The following is a 25,632-nucleotide window of genomic DNA, read 5'->3' as shown; positions in this document are numbered from 1 at the left end:
TTGTAACCACCAAGGGGGGGGGGAGAGGGGGGGGGGGAGGGAGGGAGATGCAAGAGGGAAGAGATATGGGAACATATTTATATGTATAATGGATTCACTTTGTTATAAAGCAGAAACTAACACACCATTGTAAAGCAATTATACTCCAATAAAGATGTTAAAAACAAACAAACAGTGGGTTAATGATAAAATCAAAGAGAAAATCCTAAGAATGGAAACTAGCTCTTTTACATTGTTTGCCTAATTTTAGACTTCATTACTGTATAAGGATTCTCATATTACAGGATCATTTTTCTGATAACAAAACTGGGGTTCAAAAAGAATAATTTGTCCACAATTACACAAGAAAGTATTCTAACCCAGGTTAGCCTAGTGACAGGGTCTATATTATTTCTATACATCATATTGCACAGCCACTCCTTAGAGCTATCTTATATAACCTAAGTTAAGTTGAAATACAATGGTATTAGTTGACCAAATATTTCATGATCTATGAAATATAGCCTATATTACAGTCAGAAAATCTCTTAAAATATGCAGCTCTTTCTATAGACTGAACTAAAAGTGGTGGTCATTATTATACAATTTTTAAAAGCAAAGCTCAAAATCATAGTCAAAAGTATGCAAATATGTATATAATACATATGTTAAATTAAAATTACATATATGTGTTAAACTACAGATAGGGAGATAAGAGAGACAGAGGTAGAGAGAAATGAAGAGAGAGAGAGACACAGAAAGAGACCAAAACGTTTATATAGGGGTAGTAAGCTTACCGGTGTATAGGGGTTTTGTTTTATTTTACTTTTCTACCTAAATTCTCCATAAAACATTCATAAATCTCGTATGGTTTTTAAAATAATTTAAGATTGCTCTGTACCTGCTTTTTTTTCTCTGCAAATCTTACCATGACTTTTTGACTAAAAACAATAAAATCTGACGTGGCTTGTAATACTGCTTTTGTTACCTTGCAACCTCAGGGATCCAGGGAAGACGAGGTAGCCATTTGCAGTCTTGCTGGCTTATACAGCACTTCCATCTACTGACAGAACTTCATAACTGTACCCTGACTTCAGCGTGAGGCGAGACACAGTCAGCAATGTGACACTGTTTCTTTTTACTTATTTTCATTTTTAATGTTTACAGAAATGGTCAACCTTATACAAAGATATATAAAACACACATACACTGGAGTATTTTGAAGCGAATCCATTAAGAATTTCAGTACACTGCTCACTGATGAGGACCTTTTCCCAAGCAGCCACCATGCCACTATAATACAGAATTAAGAGTAATTCCCTAACATATCTAATAACCAGTTTCTATTCAAATTCGTTGATTCTCTCTAAATATGTTGTTACAGAAATTTTGCTTCGGGCAATGTCCAGGTCCAGATAACTGTAGGGTTAAGTTTTACCAAAACCTCAAAAAATAAAATCCCTGTATTTTTTGAAAATTGTCCAGGGAATAGTAAAAGAGAGTAAGCAACCAGTATTTAGAACTATAAATCATGTCATGAGGCTAGGATAATCTTGAAACCAAAATTAAAGACTGAACATGAAGAAAGAACCCAAACTCATTTATAGTCCTCGATGTAAAACTCTAAGAGAAAATATTAGAAAGCTGTATCTGTTAGAATTTCACTTGGCTGCACACAGTTGGAATCTAACCAGGGAATCTTGATAACATGAGGGAGTGTTCTTTTCTCACAGAACCTGGGGCAGGGGCTCAGGGATGGAACAGGTTCCTTTCCTTCCTGCTCCCTCACCCTAGTTTGTGACCTTCACCCTACTTATTACAAGATGACTTTTCCAGTGTTCCAGGCAGAACCACTTGGACTTTCCTGGTGTGGGTGGAGGTGGGGCCACTGTCTTTTCTGTGACATTTGGCTGTCTCTGTGGTTATTGTCTAAAAGTTTTCTGTATTTCTAGGCTGCTCCTTTCCTAATCCTTTGGCAAGAAAGAGCCAGCATTTGTTAGGGCTCTTTTTTGTCTAAGCCCATTTGTGTTCCCAAGTTGCTAGTTCCTCCAACACCTGCTCTGTGATATATGAGGCAAAAAGAAAACCTAGGCAGTTTTCTGTCATTTTCCAGGTCCCAAGACCCCTACATGGTCTGCCTTACTCTCTCTACCTGTGTTAATTTCCTAGGGTCGCCATAACAAAGTACCAAAAACTGGGTGGCTTTTTAAGCCACAAACTGGGTGACTTTTATAACAGATACTTATTCTCTCACAATTCTGGAGGATAGAAGCTCCAAATAAGGTGTGGGCAGGGCCATTGCTCCCTCTGAAACCTGTCAGGGACAATCTTCCCTTACCTCTTCCTAGCTCCTGGCAGTAGCTGTCAATCTTTAGCATTCTGTGATTTGCAGCTGCATCACTTCCATTTCTGCCTGTCATCACATGGCATTCTCCCATCTGGGTTTCTGTGTATTTTCTTCTTTTTATAAGAACACCAGTTATATTGGATTAGGGGCCAACCCTTTTCCAGTATAACCTTATCTTAATTGAATTAATTATATCTGCAACAACCTTATTTCCAAATTAAGTCACATTCTAAGGTACTGGGTGTTAGGACTTCAATGTATCTCTTGGGAGGTACACAATCCACCCCATAACATCACCTTTCAGGGTAATTTTTTTTTTAACAAGATGCCTGGGGTTTTTAGCTGCACTTAGTGGGAGGAATAAGGAAAAGTACTTCTTTCTTTTGGGAAGTGGAAGTCACCTTGTATATTTTTTAAACTCTCAAAAACAAAAAATAGCAGCAACAATAAAACAAGGAACCAGTATCAGCTTTAGGTGGAATATTCAATGGTCCAAATATACATCCACAGTTCAATAGTGAAGACAACTGAATATCCAGGGTTTTTAATAAATGTATATGCATAACTACTCATATAGTAAAAGCTGAAGACACCTTATATTTACTAAGCACCTCTCTTGTTCTTGACAAGAAAGCAAAACCCATTCGCTGCAAAAGGTGACTTAGCAGTTCAGCTGCCAGGTCACTGGAGGGTAAAGTAGAGAGGGTGGCACCCTTGCCCATCCACCCATGACAGGATTCCTGCTCTAGGAACTGAATCATCAGTTCCTTAACAATTAGATATTGTTTGTTAAGAACATGAAGTGTTTTAATAATTAAATGTTGTTGCTGAATGCCTTAAAAATAACAGGGTGGGGCTTCCCTGGTGGCGCAGTGGTTGCGCGTCCGCCTGCCGATGCGGGGGACGCGGGTTCGCGCCCCGGTCCGGGAAGATCCCACGTGCCGCGGAGCGGCTGGGCCCGTGAGCCGTGGCCGCTGAGCCTACCGCCTCCGGAGCCTGTGCTCGGCAAAGGGAGAGGCCACAACGGTGAGAGGCCCGCGTACAGCGCAAAAAAAAAAACAAAAAAAAAAACAGGGTGTCCAGTCGTTTAAATTTCCCAGGTTTCAAGTTGAGGATGTGAACCAGTTAAAATGTAGGGACTCTATAAAACAATCCCATTCTAGCTCCATATAGTTTGTTTATGTTTTGTTTTGTTTTGTTGTCTTTTTATGCCAATACCATACTGTCTGACTACTAAAGCTTTGTATTATAGTTTGAAGTCAGGAGGTATGATGCCTCCAGTTTTATTTTTCTTTCTCAAGATTCCTTTGGCTGTTTGGGGGTCTTTGTGTTTCCATACAAGTTTTAGGATTGTTTTTTATATTTCTGTGGAAAATGCCATTGAAATTTTGATAGGAATTGTATTGAATCAGTAGATCACTTTGCCAAGACTATGAGAAGGAGTCAATCTCACAAAAAGACAAAATAATCAGCAGTAATTTTTCTAAGGCTATAATAGTAAAGACCTGTCCAGAAGAAAGAATTTTCTGTATTTGTCAACTCCTTTCTGTTTAATTATTCCATGTAAATCTAAGTGCTACAATCTCTCTCCTCACCTCAGTCACTGCCCTACTGCTCTGGGAGGTATAAATAGGATGTGGCAGCCCTTGGGATGAAGCCTGCATGGCACTGGGCAGGAGAGACCCTGCACCCATCTAGAGAATATTTGATAAGATATGTGATTCTCCATGTTCTTCAAGGATCTGTACATCTTTTGTCATACCTCACGTCCTCATGATGTTCTGTTACTGCTGTCTGCACAACAGTGGACCCCAGCAATACTAGTGTGGAGAAAAAAGGAAGGAAGGAAGGGAGGGAGGGAGGGAGGAGATACTTGTTGATTTATCCATAAAAATTCTAATTTTTCTAATCATATATCCAAGTCAATGTGACATAGTCCCAAATACACATATTTATCAAATTCAGTTTGAAAAGCAATCACTGAGTACTCAGTATAGAGGCACGATGGCGAATACAGAAGTATTTCAAGCTGTTCAAATATGATTATAAAATTCCATGATGTAAGGCAGGATGTGGGAAGTATGATAAATACCACTTTACCAAAGTGATTGCCTACCTACCTGGAGCGTTTGGGTCACTCGGGTTTTACCCTCTCCTTAAATAGCCAAAATCTCTTAGGCAGCAATGGAGAACTTCATTATGTGTAAAGCTCGTCATCCACAAAGCCTCCATTCTAGTCTGGAACTCCAGCCCGATTCAGTGGCTGTGACTGTGAGGTCAATTTTCCTTTCATAATCAGTAGTCTTGCAACTCATTACAGGAGCTTTAAGCTGAAGATGGCCTTTGTCAGCCTGTGTCCCTCAGAGACAGCATGGGACAGAAACCTTACCCTCCACAGCCAATTAGAACTTCACACAAGTGAAAAACAAGTTTCCAGTGCATTAAGTCACCAAGCTTTGGATCATATCTATTAGAGTAGCTATCATTGCTCTTAGTTAATACACTTATCAGGCTGAAGATTATTCCAACTGGCAGCATTTAGTGGAAATCACAAACTGGTTCTCAGAAGGCAAAGGTTTAGACCCTGACTGTGCTCCTACAACCTCAGTATCATTAAGGGGGCCTTTGTTTCCTCAGTTATAAAAGTCAATAGTTAAGGCTCTTTTCTATATTAAATATGAGGTTTGTATCCTGACTGAGTTCCGGAGCAGCTGTCACGCTGAAGAAAGAAACGTATTTTCATGCTGCACAGACTCATTTTTCATTCTGTCACTGGATTTCAGAAAATGCATTAAAATGTCTCCTCTGACTTAAGGGAAACAGACGGCAACTGTGCAAACAATTTTCCTGGTTTACGAAGGTTTTGCCAAGTGCCTCAGGAAATGTAATGGAAGTACTTTAATTGGGAGGCAAGGCACCGGGTTCTTCCTGCAGCCCAGCTCTTCCCCACCTCTGTGGCCTGGAGTGAATCACTTCCTCTCTTAGGGACCCAATTTTCTCTTGTTTGTAATGAATAGAGCTAGACATGGTTTGTCTCTTCCAGTTCAAACAGTCCGCAAATCTACAAAGATCCTCCGAGATCACACCAAGTCTATATACTATTCAGTCTAACACGGTCCCAGGCTCAGCTGCAGCCCAGACAGTCCCAGATAAGGCACCACCTTCAGAAGCAGTTCAGGGCTTCAGAAATTACCGAAAGTGATCACCAGAGGGCGCGCCAGAGCAAGAGAGGAGAAAACAGCAAGTACCATGTGACTGCTGGACAATCCTTGTTCATTTCACTCATTCATTTGGGTAAACATGTATTGGACACCAAGTGTATGCCAGACACTTGTTAATCACGGAGAGTGCGGCGGTGAGTGTGATCCCTCATGAGATGCCTGTGCGATGCAAGAAATAATGAGGGATGTGAAGAATATTCTTTTTCAGGGAAGTGGAAGATATGATATCCTGGGCAGAGACAAGTGTCAGTGACACGTTGTGCGTGGTTATTTTTGCGATCCTGGTTTTTCCCTAGGTTGATGTGTCCCGGTGTATGTGCCTTACTTTTGGGTGGACTCCTCCTGGTTTCTGTTATTAATTTCGGCAGCTACCCCTTGTCTAGTACTTATTCCAAATTCCCAGCCATGCCAATTACAAGATTGACTAAATATTTACCCTTTCTCCTCACTTCACTTTAAAGGGCCATGAAATTTGGGGTTCAAGGAATAGAGATGAGCCTTTCTAATCTGTAAGGGTCCTAGGTTTCATTTGAGGACTGCTCCAGTCCACTTGCAGTATCACAGTCATGCCAACTCAGAGAATAAATTGAAAAGTATTCCATATCTGTGTATCTCCTTGACATAAGAATTATCAGTTTCAAAAAAAAAAAAGCTTATAAAGAAACTGCTTGAAAACTGTCTTGGGGACTTCCCTCGTGGCACAGTGGTTGAGAGGCCGCCTGCCAATGCAGGGGACACGGGTTCGGGCCCTAGTCCGGGAAGATCCCACATGCTGCGGAGCAACTAAGCCCGTGAGCCACAACTACTGAGCCCTCGTGCCACAACTACTGAAGCCCGCGTGCCTAGAGCCCGTGCTCCACAACAAAGAAAAGCCACCGCAGTGAGAAGCCCGCGCACCGCAACAATGAGTAGCCCCCACTCGCCACAACTAGAGAAAGCCAGCAACGACCCAACACAGCCAAAAATAAATAAATAAAATTAAATTTAAAAAGAAAAGAAAAACTGTCTTGTATTAGGTTCTTTTGGAGGAGGTAGGTCTTTGACAAACTCCTCAATTTCTTCTAAAATTAGTGTCTATCTCTTCTTGGGCAAATTATTCCATTTATTTTGGGAGATAAGGAATTGTGCCCTTCATTTAGATGTTCAAAAAGCAAAAGCCTATCTGGGGGGGAGGGGAAATTGGATGAAGGTGGTCAAAAGGTACAAACTTCCAGTTATAAGATAAATAAGTACTAGGGATGTAACGTACAACCTGATAAAAATAATTAACACTGCTGTGTGTTACATATGAAAGCTGTTAAGAGAGTAAACCCTAAATTCTCATCGCAAGAAAAAGGATGTGCTTTCTACTTCTTTAATATTGTCTCTGTATGAGATGATGGATGTTCACTAAACTTATTGTGATCATCATTCCATCACGTATGTAAGTCAAATCATGACGCTGTATGCCTTAAACTTACACAGTGCTGTACACCAATTATATCTCAATAAAACTGGAAGAAAATGTTAAAAATTTAAAAACAAAAATAAAATTTTAAGAAGGCAATGGCCTATGGAGGCTTTAATCTGAATATGGGTAGAAAATGAGAAGAATAAACATTCTATCAAACCAACCCTGCCTAACCTAGAAACCCTGGACAAGTGGGTTTCTGGAAAATGAAGTAAAAGGACGAGTCAAGCATGAGGTGAGGAGGGGCAGAGAGAAGGCAATGGTACAGGAATCATGACAGCAGTCAGGGAGATCAATAATCCCGTTGCAATAAGAATCTGAAACAGGAAGGGACCACACGTTTGAGAAGCTTCTGAGAATCCTTGAAAAGGTGCAGCCTTCACCAACATGTCACAGGGAGGCCCTGGCAGTTTTATTTGAATAACAAAAAAGGGTGAATTAACTGATTAATGAATAAACAAAATGTGGTATATCCATGCAGTGGGATATTATTCATGCTACAGCAGAGATGAACCTTGAAAACATTAGGCTAAGTGAAGGAAGCCAAACACAAAAGACCACATATTATGATTCTACTTTTATGGAACGTTCAGAATGAGAAAATATAGAGAAACCGGAAGTAGATTAGCAGTTGCCAGCAGTGGGAAGGATGAGAATACTAAGAGGTGATAGAGAAGGAGAACGGGGTTTCTTTTTCAAGGTGATGAAAATATTCCCAAATTATGATGATAGTTGCATTTGTAGTGTGATATGGTGAATATACTAAAAAACACTGAGCTGTGTACTTTAAATGGGTGGATTGTATGGCATATAAATTATATCTCAATAGTGAGGTTACCCCCAAATCACTACCAAAAAAGGAAATGGAAAAAAATAATAGTGAGGATGGCCCCAGAAGGCTGGGAGATTGGGGGAAATCCAGGCAGCATGTGCTTTAATTCTTAAAAGCTTTTTCGTATGCTATAATCTCTCATTCTCAATGTCTATATGTGTTTTTCTCTTTTTCCTTGGTCACACTGTCTAGAAATTTGTCTATTTTATTGCTCATTTTCAAATAAATATCTCTTGGTTTTATTCACCAAAATAGCTTTGTTTTTTATGAGCTTCTGGTTTTATTTTTACTAATTATGTCCTACCTTCTTTTGGTTCATCTTGTTCTGTGGCTAGCTTCTTGAGTTTAATGCTTAGTTTATTATGTTTGATCTCTTGGCTCTTTTTCTTTAATAAATTTATTTATTTTATTTTTGGCTGCGTTGGGTTCTTGTTGCTGTGCACGGGCTTTCTCTAGTTGCGGCAAGCTGGGGCTACTCTTCGTTGCGGTGCGCGTGCTTCTCATTGCGGTGGCTTCTCGTTGCAGTGGCTTCTCTCATGGATCACAGGCTCTAGGCACGCGGGCTTCAGTAGTTGTGGCGTGTGGGCTCAGTAGTTGTGGCTCGCGGGCTCTGGAGCGCAGGCTCAGAAGTTGTGGTGAACGGGTTTAGTTGCTCCGTGGCGTGTTAGTTGCTCTGGCATGCTTCCCGGACCAGGGATCAAACCCGTGACCCCTGCATTGGCAGGCAGATTCTTAACCACTGTGCCACCAGGGAAGTCCTCTTGGCTCTTTAATCAGTAAAGAAAACACATTTTCATTTGAGACCCACTTTGATTCCATCCCATGAATTTTAATATGCAGTATTAAATACTAAGAGTACTTAATAAATACTTAATATTTAATAAATAAAATATTGCGTTTTAATATGCAGTATTCTCACTGTTGTTGACATTTCAATAATTCGTTGCTCTGTAATTTGATATATTTCCTTTTTAAGATTTTTAGAGTAGTAATTTTTAAATTTCCAAGTCAGTAATCTGTTAGTTGGCTAGTTTATGGCTAAGTTCTAGGTTTATTGCATTGTGGTAAAGACAATGTGACCAAAATGATTTCTACTTCGGGACAATGTATAAATGTTTCATTCTCTTTTTGGCCCAGTACACAGCTAAATGTTATAAATATTCCATCGGCATTTGAAAAGATTATGTTTTCAATGTGATATACCCAAGTATCTACTGATATATATGTGTGTGTGTGTGTGTGTGTGTGTGTATTATATATATACACATATATATTAAAATGAATTGAGACATATATATCTTTTTCTTTTTCTAATGGGGGTCAGTATGTGGATTAGAAAGAATCTATTTGAAGCTTGTGCTTCTCAACCAGGGAACTTAGACAGAAATATTCTCAGCTACTTTTGGAAATGTCCCTTATTACATAAACACACTTGGGAAAGAGGCAAATAATCTTTAACATGTTGATGCCAGCAAGATTATTTCACACTATTGTCAGTTCTGTTATTCCACACAGGATAGGATGATGGGCCTGGGAAGGAATGAAGAAGGAAGAGAGATTCCAGGTTTCACTGTGTTGGTCCCAATTTCTTTGTCTATATAGAAAGTCTTCTTCTCTGCTACTTATTAAATGTAACCTTGGACAAATTACTTAAGATCATCCTGCATCAGTTTCCTCATCTCTTACATGAAGAAAGCAACTATCTAACAGAATTAATCTCACAATCAAAAACAGTGATATACATAAAGCACTTAGCACAATACTGACTGCCAGTAATAGTTTAATAAATATACCTATTATTCCCAGTAGGCAGAAAAAAAAAGAGAAAGTCTTCTGCTGTAATTGTCATTTTCTCAAGTTCTTATTGTGTCTCTAATAAAAATTTTTAACGTATTTTGATGCATTTTGACTCAGTATAAAAGTCCATCACTATTAAGTCTTCTTGGTGAATTGTATCTTTTATCTATAGTCAAAATATCCTAATTCACCAGCTTAGGATTCAAAATACACAGAAGAACAGAGAGCAATGGACATTCTATTTCCTAACTGCATCCTTGCACTTCCTAAGAGCAAACTAACCTCCCCTTTTGAGGAATTACTTCTTTCTGATTAGGTGGAGTCAGCTGAGGATGTCATGGGACCAACCCTTTCCTTAGCCAAGGGGTAGCCCTTGACCCAAGCTAGGCTAAACAACCCTCCCCGCTTGCTGAATCTTGAGGAAAAGGACCCAGAGACTGAAAGCATTTCATTCTATCTAATCACTCGACCTGAGCAGGCTGTTCCTGACATAACAACATCTGAGGATGAGCGTGAATGTAAGTTAGAGACTTGGAGGCACTGCCATGACTTCAAGTGAGTTTTGACCCTCCCCACCTTCCTCACCACCACTGCCACCACCAGCCTCTCTCTCAGCCCCTAATGGTCCCTGAGCCCCAAGGGACACACCCCTCCTTGGGCCCCAAGCCCACCCATTTCCTGTCCTTGGGAAAATTGGCAGTCTCAATACCCAATGCCTTGCTATCATGCTTTCCAAATGATATTCACAAAAACAGAACAATCTGATATAAATGTATTTCCCACAGTCTCAGCTCTTCAGTCTTATATCATTTATTATATTTGATTTTGTCCCTGGAAGTGCTCTTTCCTCTATTTCTATTTCTCCAATATTACATATTGTCCTTCCTTCAGTTAGCAGTTGCCTGACAATCCTCATCCATTGCATTAGTTTTTCCAAACATTTTATGTATTAGTTTTAAATACATCTCTTTTCAACAACATATGGCCAGATTTGTGTGTTTCATTCACTGTTCTTGGTCTTTCAGTTGTAGAGTTTTTCTCATTTATATTGTCAAGGTACAAATTTTTCCCAAAAAATTAAAGTTCTCATGCATATATATTGTGAGCATGTGCCAAAGATTCATTTAATTTATTGATGACAGAACCAGATGATAAAGATGGTGAAAGGAGGTCATAGATACACACACACACACACACACACACACACATACACACACACCCCTATCAAGGCTAGAATAAGATAGCTAAACAAGATTCAAAACTGGTTAATGTCCTACAGAGCAATAAAACCATAAGCCTTGGAGTGGTCTTGCCAGACAAAAATCATTTGTCATTTTCATGATATCATTTTTTTCTAGGCTAATATCTAACTTTTTGGAATCTACTCTTTAATCAGTAATAAATACAAGTCAAACAAACTTGATTTCTCTAGCAAATCAAAGGACCTTGAAAGGACACATAGTGTTGAAGAAAAATAATGTATGACAGTTATTAAAGAATGGTAAAGCTTGGGAATTCCCTGGCAGTCCAGTGGTTGGGACTGCTCTCTTTCACCGCCGAGTGCCCAGGTTCAACCCCTGGTCAAGGGTCCCACAAGCCACGCAGCAGAGCCAAAAAAAAAAAAATGGTAAGGCAGACCCTATTCCATTACCATCATAAGTGCAGGGACCACCATGCAGCAATGGGGTTATACAGAAGGGGAGAGAGATTGGGCTTCAAATACAAGGACTAGTGGGAATTTATAGCCAAGGAGCAGGGTAGGGGTCAGTGGATAGAAAATTTCTAAGAGGAAACATCAGGGGTAATTCTGATTCTGGCTGAACCAACCTGATGGGAGCCTTACTGAAGGCAGGCCAGGGTCCTCAGATATTACCTGGGAGATGATGGAATATAAGGAACTCAATTAGATACCAAGGAGGATGCAGGATGGGGAATTCTGGTTAAACTGACTTAGCAGAATTCTTGCTAAAACTGGACAATGCAGTGATAAACACAGAAGCCCAAAATTCAGGGCCTGCTTGAGAAGAGAGTTCAGAGGAGCCTCAGTAGAGTTTGGTCAAGGAGAGAATTTTTCTCAGTAGTCATCACTTTGCCTTATCTTCAAGCTTTGGATAACTTAACTTTTATTATAGTTTGTTCTATTTGGACTTGGCCTGCCCATCTTATTTTATATTTCTGTTTATCATATTTTTCTCTTGATTTTTTATTTCCTTGTCCTGAATTTTGCTACTTTGGTTTATTAATTGTTTTTCTTCTTCTAGTGCTTTGGAAGACTTTTATCCCATTGCTGTTGAATGCCTGTCACTTGACCCCTTTTTATTTCCATCACTAGTCACATAGCCTGAAGGGCAAGTGTCAGGCATCCTGGGTGTTACTCCACCTTCCACCAGCCCCCATCCCACTTCCAGCCCCAATGTCTTTTAACTCTGAGATGCATGTGTTTTTTGGGGGGCTTTGTGGGGAAAACTAGTCGTGGCTGCTTCAAGGGCCCCTGCCTATTTTTGTGATGGAATGGAAGAGTCTAGATTCTAGTTGCTCCATCATTTCAATCATGTAATTTAAGTCTGTGCAGTTTTCCCCCAATTTTTTTTTCTCCTAACAGGATCCTTTGTGATGCTCCAATCATGGAATACATTTATTCTCATTTTTATATTTTTTCTGTCATTGCAAAGGGAATTTGAGAGTGGTGGACAGGTCCATCATATTCAACGTAAAAGTCCACGTTATTCCTTGCTTCATTGTTGGGTTTCTTGATTTTTCTTTTTGTTTCTTTGTTGTTTGTTTTCTTGCCACCCTGCCCTCTTCCCATCCCTCCCTCTTAGGTTCGGAGCTCTAGTCTCAGCCAGGATGATCAGGGCACTTTGGGGTGGAGGGTGCGTTAAGGGGAAGGGAGTGATCTGTGCTTCTTTCCCCAGCACCGGACTAATAGCCCTTAAATGTGATGCTGATTAGTATCGGGAGAAGAGCCAGGAACCAGCCTAGTTTAACCCCACTTAGAACCCAAAGGAGCCAATTTAAGAAAGATACAGTTTAAGATGATGAATTAAACTCACACATTCAATCACAATACCCCCTTGTTTAAAAACAAAATTAAGGGGCTTCTCTGGTGGCACAGTGGTTAAGAATCCGCCTGCCAATGCAGGGGACACGGGTTTGAGCCTTGGTCTGGGAAGATCCCACATGCCGCGGAGCAACTAAGCCTGCGCGCCACAACTACTGAGCCTGCTCTCTAGAGCCTGTGAGCTACAACTACTGAAGCCCGTGCACCTAGAGCCCATGCTCCGCAACAAGAGAAGCCACCGCAATGAGAAGCCGGCGCACTGCAACGAAGAGCAGCCCCGGCTCGCCGCGGCTAAAGAAAGCCTGTGCACAGCAACAAAGACCCAACGCAGCAAAAAAGTAAGTGAAAAAATAAATAAATAAATTCTTTAAAAAAACAACAACAATAAAATTTTAAAAACCTAAAATACAAAAAAAAATTTTTAAGAAATTATTTCCGTGCACCTAGAGCCCATGCTCCGCAACAAGAGAAGCCACCGCAATGAGAAGCCGGCGCACTGCAACAAAGAGCTGCAACAAAGAGCAGCCCCGGCTCGCCGCGGCTAAAGAAAGCCTGTGCACAGCAACAAAGACCCAACTCAGCAAAAAAGTAAGTGAAAAAATAAATAAATAAATTCTTTAAAAAAACAACAACAATAAAATTTTAAAAACCTAAAATACAAAAAAAAATTTTTAAGAAATTATTTTAAAGAAATAAACCCACAAGGAATTCCCTGGCGGTCCAGTGGTTAGGACTCTGCACTCTCATTGCCAAGGGTCCGGGTTCAATCCCTGGTCAGGGAACTAAAATCCCACAAGCTTCACGGTGCAGCCAAAATAATAATAATAAACAAACCTACAAGGACAAGAAGAACAGGGCAGAGTCAACAGCAGCAAAATACTAGGTTGAGTGGTAACCACCTTAACCGACCCGTGGAGCTGCACAGAAGAGCTGGTGGAACTAGAAAGCAGAGAGAGATTGAAATCCTTTTGAAATGGGATCAGGATATACATATTGAGGGAATGAGGCAATGTAGCAGAGTGGGCAGGAAAGATGCAGAGCCCAGGTCCTCAGTCAAATGAGCAAGACTGGGGGGGGCCGTAGTCAGAGGGGTGGGAGGTGCACTCAGTGAGGGTCCCTGAGCCAGCACAAAGCAGAGTAGAGTGTCCATAAAGGACCTGAGGGTTTTGACAACAAAGGCAAAAAGTGTGAAGAACCAAACCTGAATTCACGTACTCCACAGCTGTCTGCGGAGCTCGTCCGCGATGGGTTTCTCTGAGTAGGGTGAGAGGAGACGCAGGGCTGCATGCCAAGCAGACAGACAGGGAGCCAGGGAACACCAGGGCCGAGCTCAAAGGGCTCATCACTAGTGGAAACCCGCTGGAAACCACAAGCCTCAATATGTAAATCTCCAAGGGTCCATAAGCCCTGGTACGTTGCTGCCGTTGTCTCTTTCACTCTAGAATGTCAAGAAACACCTGCAGCCTTAATGTCCTCGTGGAAACAAGATGAGCGTCTACATATTCCAGAGTGGGACCAAAATCTTGGGTCACGTTTACGGCACACGCATTTGCACATGGTTGGGCAAAGGACTTTGCTTCTCTCAGCATGTCTCTCTTCAGAGATGAATGGAAGGAGACACAGCTCCAAAGCAGCAAAGCAGCAGCGAGTTTTCAAGTGACCTCCTCTGTCTCCCTCCTTCCAGGCTAATGGAGCCATCCTTGCCGCCTTGGAGACGCAGGGCAGATGTCCATTTGTAGCACTCTAGCCCGAAGACCGGCAGTTGATCCGATTCTGAGCACCACCGAATGTGGACTCCAGAATTTCCTCCTACCCTTTTGGAATATCAGCTTAAGTCAAGTACAAATGACAGACAATATGATCCTAAGGAGGGAGGGATCAAACTGAAGTCAAAAGAATCACCTGCCTGGGACTCTACCGTGAGCTGAAGAAAACCTTTGAACCACAAACTTCAGGATGGATTATCAGACGCAAATATTCAGGAGCCAGGTAGGGAAGTCCCCATCCTTCAAACTTTGTGAAGAGCAAAATTGTGTCATTGTGTCTCTAAAACGCTGGGTGATTTACTCTGTGGTACTGGTGGGAGGCAGACCTCTCAAATAGGCTGGTTAATCATGTCAAATAAAAACCAAAAATGGTGTTTCTTGAAATATTAGACCTGAGGAACATTGATAAGATAGCCTATCAAGAGTTTTCAGGATGACTTATAAACGTGCACTTAGCCTCTCCCTCTCTCTCTCTCTCTCTGGGGTGGAGGGTGCGTTAAGGGGAAGGGAGTGATCTGTGCTTCTTTCCCCAGCACCGGACTAATAGCCCTTAAATGTGATGCTGATTAGTATCGGGAGAAGAGCCAGGAACCAGCCTAGTTTAACCCCACTTAGAACCCAAAGGAGCCAATTTAAGAAAGATACAGTTTAAGATGATGAATTAAACTCACACATTCAATCACAATACCCCCTTGTTTAAAAACAAAATTAAGGGGCTTCTCTGGTGGCACAGTGGTTAAGAATCCGCCTGCCAATGCAGGGGACACGGGTTTGAGCCTTGGTCTGGGAAGATCCCACATGCCGCGGAGCAACTAAGCCTGCGCGCCACAACTACTGAGCCTGCTCTCTAGAGCCTGTGAGCTACAACTACTGAAGCCCGTGCACCTAGAGCCCATGCTCCGCAACAAGAGAAGCCACCGCAATGAGAAGCCGGCGCACTGCAACAAAGAGCAGCCCCGGCTCGCCGCGGCTAAAGAAAGCCTGTGCACAGCAACAAAGACCCAACTCAGCAAAAAAGTAAGTGAAAAAATAAATAAATAAATTCTTTAAAAAAACAACAACAATAAAATTTTAAAAACCTAAAATACAAAAAAAAATTTTTAAGAAATTATTTTAAAGAAATAAACCCACAAGGAATTCCCTGGCGGTCCAGTGGTTAGGACTCTGCACTCTCATTGCCAAGGGTCCGGGTTCAATCCCTGGTCAGGGAACTAAAATCCCACAAGCTTCACGGTGCAGCCAAAATAATAATAATAAACAAACCTACAAGGACAAGAAGAACAGGGCAGAGTCAACAGCAGCAAAATACTAGGTTGAGTGGTAACCACCTTAACCGACCCGTGGAGCTGCACAGAAGAGCTGGTGGAACTAGAAAGCAGAGAGAGATTGAAATCCTTTTGAAATGGGATCAGGATATACATATTGAGGGAATGAGGCAATGTAGCAGAGTGGGCAGGAAAGATGCAGAGCCCAGGTCCTCAGTCAAATGAGCAAGACTGGGGGGGGCCGTAGTCAGAGGGGTGGGAGGTGCACTCAGTGAGGGTCCCTGAGCCAGCACAAAGCAGAGTAGAGTGTCCATAAAGGACCTGAGGGTTTTGACAACAAAGGCAAAAAGTGTGAAGAACCAAACCTGAATTCACGTACTCCACAGCTGTCTGCGGAGCTCGTCCGCGATGGGTTTCTCTGAGTAGGGTGAGAGGAGACGCAGGGCTGCATGCCAAGCAGACAGACAGGGAGCCAGGGAACACCAGGGCCGAGCTCAAAGGGCTCATCACTAGTGGAAACCCGCTGGAAACCACAAGCCTCAATATGTAAATCTCCAAGGGTCCATAAGCCCTGGTACGTTGCTGCCGTTGTCTCTTTCACTCTAGAATGTCAAGAAACACCTGCAGCCTTAATGTCCTCGTGGAAACAAGATGAGTGTCTACATATTCCAGAGTGCGACCAAAACCTTGGGTCACGTCTACGGCACACGCATTTGCACATGGTTGGGCAAAGGACTTTGCTTCTCTCAGCATGTCTCTCTTCAGAGATGAATGGAAGGAGACACAACTCCAAAGCAGCAAAGCAGCAGCGAGTTTTCAAGTGACCTCCTCTGTCTCCCTCCTTCCAGGCTAATGGAGCCATCCTTGCCGCCTTGGAGACGCAGGGCAGATGTCCATTTGTAGCACTCTACCCCGAAGACCGGCAGTTGATCCGATTCTGAGCACCACTGAATGTGGACTCCAGAATTTCCTCCTACCCTTCTGGAATATCAGCTTAAGTCAAGTACAAATGACAGACAATATGATCCTAAGGAGGGAGGGATCAAACTGAAGTCAAAAGAATCACCTGCCTGGGACTCTACCGTGAGCTGAAGAAAACCTTTGAACCACAAACTTCAGGATGGATTATCAGACGCAAATATTCAGGAGCCAGGTAGGGAAGTCCCCATCCTTCAAACTTTGTGAAGAGCAAAATTGTGTCATTGTGTCTCTAAAACGCTGGGTGATTTACTCTGTGGTACTGGTGGGAGGCAGACCTCTCAAATAGGCTGGTTAATCATGTCAAATAAAAACCAAAAATGGTGTTTCTTGAAATATTAGACCTGAGGAACATTGATAAGATAGCCTATCAAGAGTTTTCAGGATGACTTATAAACGTGCACTTAGCCTCTCCCTCTCTCTCTCTCTCTCTCTATCCCCACAAGCAGTTTAGAATTTATTCTAAGAATATAACTTTGTTGAGGGCCACATGGAAAGCAGCTTCAGTGATGAGTTTGTTGGAATTCTCCCTCAAATTTTCTATTTCCATCACTCATGCATAAATCCAAGAACCTCTCAGACTAGTTTATTGACACGGCCTTTCCTCAGTAAATCAATCTTATCAAGGCCCATCCTGGACACTCTGTAGAATGGTAGATGCTCACAGATGCTTCTAAGACATCCTTTGCCTTCAAATAATGAACATCCCTGTTAAGGATCTCAACCACTTCTCAGTGATACACGTGATGTCATAGCAAACATGACAACAACCATTCCTATTGATCCTACTGTGTATGATCAACAAACTGGTTTTTGCCACAACGGTTCTTATGATAACCATCTTTTATCAGTAGCAAATTCTGCTTTATAACGCGCTTCACTTTCTGATTGCACGCTTCACTATGTCTCCAGTTTACTCACTTGAGAATATATATTTTCCAGCCACATCTCCTTCACAGAACCAGGAAAACCCCTACCTTTGTGTATTCTTAATCTAAAGATTATTTAAAAATATATGAACAACAAAGAAAACTTAAGCATATGTATATATTATTTAAAAATTATATTTATACATTGCACATAAATACTGAGAATTCTACTAGGCAGTATCAGGCTTTACTTTTTATCAAAATTGGTACAGCCTTAGTGTTTCTGAAAGCCACAAAATGAATGTATTCATATAATTTTTAAAAATCAAATAACCTGCAATATACAGGACAGTAGAAAATGTCACTGCTCCCCTTTCTTCCACAACAACACACCTCTGTAATCGATTTCAGGAGATAACCACTGAGCACAGTTCACTGTATTTCCTTCAGTAATTAGCCTGTATTCATATCCATACATATTCAATTAAAATGGGATCACAATATCATACAATACATACCATTCAGCCTATATCTTTACAATCACCTTCCATGTGACTATACAGAAACCTACTTCATCCTCTTATTGGCTGCTTTGTGCTCTACTGCAAAGCTCTATCATAATTAGTTTATGGTGAAGATGTCAGTTATTTTCTATTTTTTTACCTTTTAAACAACATTTCAATGAGCAGTCTTGTATATACATTTGAGACTATTTTTCTACTCATTTCCAGCCCGGGGACAATCTAAGGAGTTTCCTTTTTCTCCCCTCACTCCACTGTTTTCTGCCAAGTGTATTGCTTCCATTGGGTGACTTCATTCCCAGGGTCTAATCTGCAGACTGGTGCAACTAAGTGCACAGCTCTGCCACTCAGTGCCATGAGCAAGTCGCTTAACCTCTCTGCACTCAAGTTTCCTCATCTACAAAATAAGGGATAGAGGAGTTTCTAGTTCCTAAATTTGGAGGGATAATTAAATGTGGTGATCAATGTACGATGTCTGGCACTTCATAAATGCTCAATAAATTTCAACTATTTTGATTGGTATTGCTTGCATCTCTGCAGAGAAGATCACTTTCTATCCTCTTTAACATCCATGTCGACTGTGTCCTCAGTCAACTGTTTTTTACACTTAATTTCCACTCTCTTCTCTATCTCCAATTTGCTTTCTTCGTCTTCTGGTGAGATCCACTGCTGATTCTGCTATTCAAGGTAACTAGCAAAGCTCTCAGTGACAAAATCAACGAAGGCTACCCTAATTTTCAGAATTACTATTACAATTTCTTTTGTAAAACTTACTATTGCAGTGGTCAGTATTAGTCCTTGGTCCATTATAATTTATCAGCTCTGATCTATTATTGATTTTCAACTATTTGTGGTAGGGTTGTATTTTTGTTTTGGGGTTTCTTTTTTTTTCATTCATTCTGCAAATGTTTGTTGAGCATTTACCAAGTGAAGATGATGGACTGGGCCTTCCAAATATAAGACAATGAAACATCAATCAGCTTACAATCCAGTAGGGTAGAAAGAATCTGACAGCAGATAAGAGCAACTAGGTGTTCTAGGCCCAGTGACCTGCCTCTGTACTCTACAAAGTTGAGTCACTTGCTTGGAGATAACCCAACAGAAGGTCTCTCTTGAGTTGAGTCTTGAAAGACAATTTGTTGTTCACAAGCTCATGGAGGTGAGCAAAAGTGTCTCCAAGAAGAGGGAGAGTTTTGTAAAAGCTGGAGGTCACAGAAGTACAGTAAGGACTTGAAGATGCTGGGAGCAATGTATGCTAAGGTGGGAATGGAAGGTTAAGAGGGAAACAGGACTGCAATAAGTAAAGCTGGACTCACAGCAAAATGAGGTCTTCAGGGACCTTGATGCGGTTACTATGGAAACACCAAGGCACACCATGATTCCCTGGCAGCTCCAAAGACAGCATGCACCTGGTTCAGCTCATTGTGGCATGGTGGGCACCCCTCTAGCTCTACCTATCCTGTGACAACAGACAACCAACCAAGTAAAGTCTGCTTTTCTACTCTTTTGATCTTTGTTTTTGTTTCACAGGCCATCTATAGCTTCATTCCAAAATAGATTTCAAAATAAGACATGGGCCTTTGTTTGATATGCATTTAGTCTTTTTTGAAACAACATGGCGGCAAAGGAGAGGTTCAAACAGGAAAACATTCTTTATTAATATTATTAACGAAAGAAGCTAAAAAGTTTCATAATGACATTGAATGAGGTTTATCATTTGCAAAAGCCCCCCACCCCACGAGAAGGTATAAAGAAGTGCACTTTTTAAAATGAGCTTATTTACAAAACAGAAATAGAGTCACAGATGTAGGAAACAAACTTATGGTTACCAAAGGGGAAAGGCGGGGGAGGGATAAATTAGGAGTTTGGGATTAACAGATACACACTACTATATATAAAATAGATAAACAACAAGGTCCTACTGTATAGCCCAGGGAATTATATTCAATATTTTGTAATAATGTATAATGGAAAAAAATGTGAAAAAGAATATATATATAAATATATGTATGTGTGTATATAGCTGAATCACTTTGCTGTACACCTGAATCTAGCACAACATTGTAAATCAACTATATTTCAATTGCTTAAAAGTACAGGTGTTTTTTTTTTTAATGTGCTTATCTTTCTTTGTAATTTATATTCAACCTACTTTCCAAAAAATAAACAAACAAATTAATAAATAAATAAGCAGCAGTCCAGATGTGGGAGACTGCTAAAATATGGGACCATCAGGCCATAGACATAAATAAATCATCTTCTAGGATTTTAGAGCTCACCTAAGAATGACAAACCTTCTCTGTCAGGGAAGCCCCAGGGCCTCCACTCCTGCTTGAGAAGGGAGTTAAGCTTCAGTAGGTGACCCAGGGTTCTGTTCCCCTTAGGTGAGAAGGGTTTTTTGCACGGTGAGACAATGGACAGCTATCACTGTGGTGGACGTCCAGTGGAGGAACCAAGCTGGAGATCAAACGTGAGTAAAATCTAAACTTTCCTTTCTCGGTTGTCTGTGTCTTATGGTCCCTGTGTCTCTGAAGTGATCCGTATGCTGACTCTTTGAAACCAGACTCTGAGATCCTCCAGGGCAAAGCTACAGTCCGTAATCAAACTGGAGAACTGATCGCACGTTTTCTATGAAGAACAAGAGTCAGGCATTGGGTGAGAATAACTTGTCTGAGTGATAGTTTCAGAAATTTATTGGGGAGCAAAGCATATGTTTTGAACAGAGCTTTGCTCAATGGTCAGGAAGGGACACAGTTTTTGTACAGGAGCGAGGTTAAGAGGAAACTTTGTGTGTATACTTTCGGCTCAGGAACCAAAATAGAGATCAAACGTAAGTATTTTTTTCAACTGAGTCTTTGCCGTTTCTGTCTAATTGGTTTGCTTTTTGTTCCTTTTCGCATGTTTTCATTAATTAGGTGTCAGGGATAAAACAAATTTATCATTTGTTTTATCATTTGTTTTATCATTTATCTTTCCCAGATTAGGTACAGAGGAGGGGAAATTGTTCTACAGGAGGCTAACTGATGACTAATTTTTAAGATTTCCAAACCAAAATAACTGAATTGGGGAAGGGGGCTCGCTGCCTTTTCAGGGTAGGGTTTTGTACAAGTGCAAGTTAAGGGGAATCACTGTGGTTCACTTTCAGCCCAGGGACCACAGTGGAGATTAAATGTGAGTACATTTTCGCTCAGTTATTTGTGAGGTTTTTGTCCTGCTGTATCATTTGTGCAAATTTGTGACATTTTGGTTAAATGAGCCATTCCTGGTGACCCAAAAGTAAAAGGCAGAAAACCAGAAGATAGTCAGTTTTTAAGCTGAACAAACAGAAGAGTTGTTGAATTTGTAAGGAGAGCAGGGTTTGTGGAGAGAAAGGGAAGAAAAATCTGGATTTTTCTGTGAATTAGCCTTTTTCCTGTGATTGGCTTCAGAGGGAGGTTTTTGATCACGGGGGTGTGTTAGCTCACTCACTGTGGCTTACGTTCGGCCAGGGGACCAAGGTGGAAATCAAACGTAAGTGCACTTTTCTACTCCTTTTTCTTATAGAGGCATGAAATTTGGGGTTTTTCATGCTTGGGATATGAGTTGAGATCACTTTCGAAGAGAACGGGATTCTTCTGAAAATTAGATCAGAAAGGGACTGAAAATCAGGTTGTCTCGGAAGAGCAAAGAGCTAGTAAGTTGACGGCATCTAAATGGCCAGATTTTCTCTGTATCCGACAGTCAAATGACTTTAGCAGCAAAAACAGGTTTTTGTTGAGGGGAAAGTAATCAAGTTAACGCTGAGGATCACCTTTGGCCAAGGGACACGTCTGGAGATTAAACGTAAGTAATTTTTCTCTACTACCTTCTGAAATGTGTCTGGGTCTAAATGCCAGTGTTGACTTTTAGAGGCTTAAGTATGAGTTTTGTGGAGATGGGTAAATGAGAACATTTCGGATTTATTATCAGTTTCAAAAGTTAAACTCAGCTCCAAACCTGGATTTGTAGACAAGAAGATTAATCTACACCGAAATGACTCAAAGGGGAAAAAAATTAGTGTCGATGAAAAAGGAATCCTTGCAGCTCTAAAAGAGCTAAAGCGAATTAATTTTCATTGAAATTTGCCAAATATTGTATTGATTTTTGCTTGTATGTACAACACGGAAAAGTAGAGAAATGTATTTCTTAGTCTGTCTTCTCTCTTCTGTCTGATATATTATTTTACAAGAATAAAAATCAATAGGATGCACTACAAAATCAGTAAGAAGTTAGAAAAGCATATTTATTTGTGTTAAAGTTGCCACTTGTTTGCCAATCAGCAGCAATGTCATTTCTAGAGGCTAAAATGAGTGCTAAAATGTCAATATTTAGAAATTCTATAGAGATTCTACACCTTAACAGATTACTCTTTTTTAAAAACCCACATTTCTACATTAGACTAAACTGGAAATGACCTCTTATCATAATGGAGGAAAGACGGTTGTCCCCAAAAGCTCAGTTTTGAAGTAATTTGTTTAAGTGAAGGAAAATAAAATAATTGCGTTTTTTAGATGTCCACGGACACGTAGAAAAATAGGAAATATTTTAATGAGTATGTTCTTTGTTATTACTTGCTGGTGTTTTTGCACTGCAGAGGAGGCCGTGGCACAGCTAGGGTGGTCTGTAGACTTCTTGGCGGTCTCTTTTTGTGATTGAATGACATTGGCGGTCTGGTTCCAGGGCTCTGGTGACGGCGCACCTGGCCACTAAATGCCGCCAAAGGCCACCGCAACCCCGCGATCACCCGTTCAGCTGTGCTGTGGCCGTCTTTCCTGACACAGTGATACAAATAATGTCGCTAACGGATGAGAACAGAAATGGGATGGGCATCAGTTAACATGGGGAAAACAGGGAGAAACCTGATTTTTATTAGCGATTCCAGAAATGAAATTCACATTATTATATCCTCTTAATAAAGTAGAAGACTAGAAAGAACTTAAAGCTATTTTTTTTCAGTGATATGTAATTTTTAAAATATCTTCTCATCAAATGTATTTAAGTAATAAAAGCTCAATCCAAATGAAATATATATATATATATATATATACACATATATATGTATATATATATGTGTATATATACATAAATTCTTTCAGGGCAAAATCGACACCAGCAAAAATATGGCCGTTCAGGTTTTGATCAATTAATTTTTACTGAGTTCAAAATAAATATCATTAAGATATATTTGCTGACAAAAAATAAGATAAATTTGTGACATGTTTTTAATTTTCAGAAATTTAATAGCTTCAGTAGGATTATATTTCAGGTGTACAAAATATCTAACCAAATATAAATGCCATTGATAAAAACCTAATAGAATGTATTTTCCAATCCCCTCATTCTGTGATTAGAACATTTCTAATCTGGCTATTTTAATTATATACCCTTTAAAATAGTTTAGGTATTTGCTATTGTCATCGTTGTTTACTCCAGGTAATTTCAAAAGCAATACTTGAAAAAGATTATTTTTGGTTTGTGACAACCTGACAGGACTATTTTAGGGCCATTTTGAAACTCTTTTCAAACTATTTAAACTATGTAAGTATTTTAAACTGTTCTAAAACTGTATTTAGGGCCTTTTAAACATCTTTTAATAAATTTCAAACTCCATTAGAAAGCTAGTAAGAGGTCTTACAAGAGTTTCCATATCACATATGCTAATTGCTTAATGCAACATAGAAAGTTTAAAGCTATCAAAAATTGACCCAAATAGGAGTATCTTCATACAGTATTTCCTCTCCTTTTTTTCTAGAATTCATATTATTTTGCTAGTAAGGCTATTTTATAAAATTCTCTGAAAAAAATAGTGATGATGGTTAAAAGAGAAGAAAGTATCAAAACATTCAAAATTCAGTATCTTATATTAAACTGCTTGGTTAACATGGAGGCTTATAGCTTTATAAAGGTTTATAGCTGTATAAAAATCTCTTCACTTATCTGTGGCTTCTCACAGCAAAAGAAGATTCTTGCTTTGTTATTTAACTCATGCTCTCCCACCTGAGGGCTTGAAGGCCCACAAAGGGGGCTGCCAGCAGGCCATCTGGCAGCTGTTCATGGTCAGAAGTGAAGCTAGCCAGTTCCTCCTGGGCAGGTGGCCAAAATTACAGTTGACCCTGCTGGTCTGGCTGAACCTTGCCCCATATGGTGACAGCCATCAGGCCAGGACCCAGGTCTCCCTTTGAGGCCTTGGCGAGGAGTGGGTGAGTTGCTGGTCTGATCACAGAGGGTGAAGGGGCCGATGCCCCCGCCGACCCGGGCCCAGACTGAGTTTGGGGCTCACCCTGCATGGTGGGTCTGACCCCAACACGCCCAAAGGAAGCCCAGGAAGTGAAAGGCAGCCTGATATCACCGCACAGAACTAGGAGAGGCACAGGGGAAACGATCTGCGCAAGTCCTGTTCTCACTTCTAAACCCTGACGGGTCCAATGAAATGGTTTTGTTTCTTGGCCTGAAGCACCGGGTTCCCTGCAGGAGGCAGAGAACACAGATGGAGGAGAGAAAGGTAAGGTCAGAAGGGCATGCAAAGAGCTTCGAAAGGCTGCAAAGAGTTCAAACAAAACAATTTAGAACTTTCTTAAGGGGTAGGGGCTAGGGAAAATCTCCAAATCATGGCGATGAGAAATATGCTTCCTGTTGTGGCATCCAGTTGCTCCCTGGATGCCACAGAACAAGCACGCTGCTCTCTGCATGTCTGTCCCTTACAGTTCCAGGCTCGCCCACAAACAATGCACCCAAGTGGAGAACTTCCCTGTTACTTAAACACCACTCTCTGTGCTTCCTTCCTCAGGGTCTGATGCCCAGCCAGCTGCCTTCCTCTTCCACCCATCTAAAGAGCAGTTAGAGAACGGAAAGGCCTCTGTCGTGTGCTTTGTGAATGGCTTTTACCCCAAAAAAATAGAAGTCACTTGGAAAGTGGATGGAGTTGTCCAAGAGAGCAACATCCAGGAGAGTTTCACTGAGCAGGACAGCAAGGACAGCACATACAGCCTCAGTAGCACCCTGACGCTGCCTAGTTCCCAGTACCAAAGCCACAGTCTCTATACCTGCGAGGTCAGTCACCAGTCCCTGGCCTCCCCCCTGGTCAAGACCTTCAATAAGAATGACTGTTAGAGCTAGAAGCCTGCAGGCTCGTCCATCACCTGTGCTGGGTCCCAGCCCCCTCCCTCGCCTCTTCAGGCCTCAGGCCCTTTTCCCTATTGCAATCCTCCGGCCCATTTCCCCACCTCATCCTCCTCCCCCTCTTTGGCTTTAATCATGCTAATGTTGGGGGGAAAATGAATAAATAAAGTGAATCTCTGCACCTGTGATTTCTTTCTCCTTCCTGATTTAAGCTTTTTCAACAGTTTTTCTTTTCTTTTCTTTTTTTTAACGTTTATTGGAGTATAATTGCTTTACAAAGGTGTGTTAGTTTCTGCTTTACAACAAAGTGAATCAGTTCTACATATACATATATCCACATATCTCTTCCCTCTTGCGTCTCCCTCCCTCCCACCCTCCCTATCCCACCCCTCTAGGTGGTCACAAAGCA

The 25,632-nt window shown here is 40.9% G+C and overlaps 2 protein-coding genes across 4 annotated transcripts in view; one reads left to right on the top strand and one right to left on the bottom strand.

Moving 5' to 3' along the window:
- Nucleotides 1-25,546, top strand: part of LOC102994593 (immunoglobulin kappa light chain-like) — a 53,333-nt gene extending 27,787 nt beyond the window's left edge. Inside the window, exons 4-5 of the mRNA XM_024129969.3 lie at nucleotides 21,871-21,908; nucleotides 24,892-25,546. Of these exons, the coding sequence (XP_023985737.1) occupies nucleotides 21,871-21,908; nucleotides 24,892-25,214 (361 nt within the window). The 3' untranslated portion in view covers nucleotides 25,215-25,546. The remainder of the gene's footprint in view (nucleotides 1-21,870; nucleotides 21,909-24,891) is intronic.
- Nucleotides 1-25,632, bottom strand: part of RPIA (ribose 5-phosphate isomerase A) — a 115,924-nt gene that overhangs the window by 17,200 nt on the left and 73,092 nt on the right. The window contains exon 8 of one of the 3 annotated variants that reach the window (XM_055088871.1): nucleotides 7,361-8,596. The exons of 1 other annotated variant lie outside the window; for it this stretch is intronic. In XM_055088871.1, the coding sequence (XP_054944846.1) occupies nucleotides 8,453-8,596 (144 nt within the window). In that variant the 3' untranslated portion in view covers nucleotides 7,361-8,452. Of the gene's footprint in view, nucleotides 1-7,360; nucleotides 8,597-25,632 lie in introns of those variants that run through there. One more of the 3 variants, XM_055088872.1, reaches the window with a different exon arrangement.

The sequence above is a fragment of the Physeter macrocephalus genome, chromosome 12 (assembly GCF_002837175.3).
Source record: "Physeter macrocephalus isolate SW-GA chromosome 12, ASM283717v5, whole genome shotgun sequence".
In the NCBI taxonomy this organism is placed as follows: domain Eukaryota; kingdom Metazoa; phylum Chordata; class Mammalia; order Artiodactyla; family Physeteridae; genus Physeter; species Physeter macrocephalus.
This window is presented reverse-complemented; position numbering and strand designations above follow the sequence as displayed.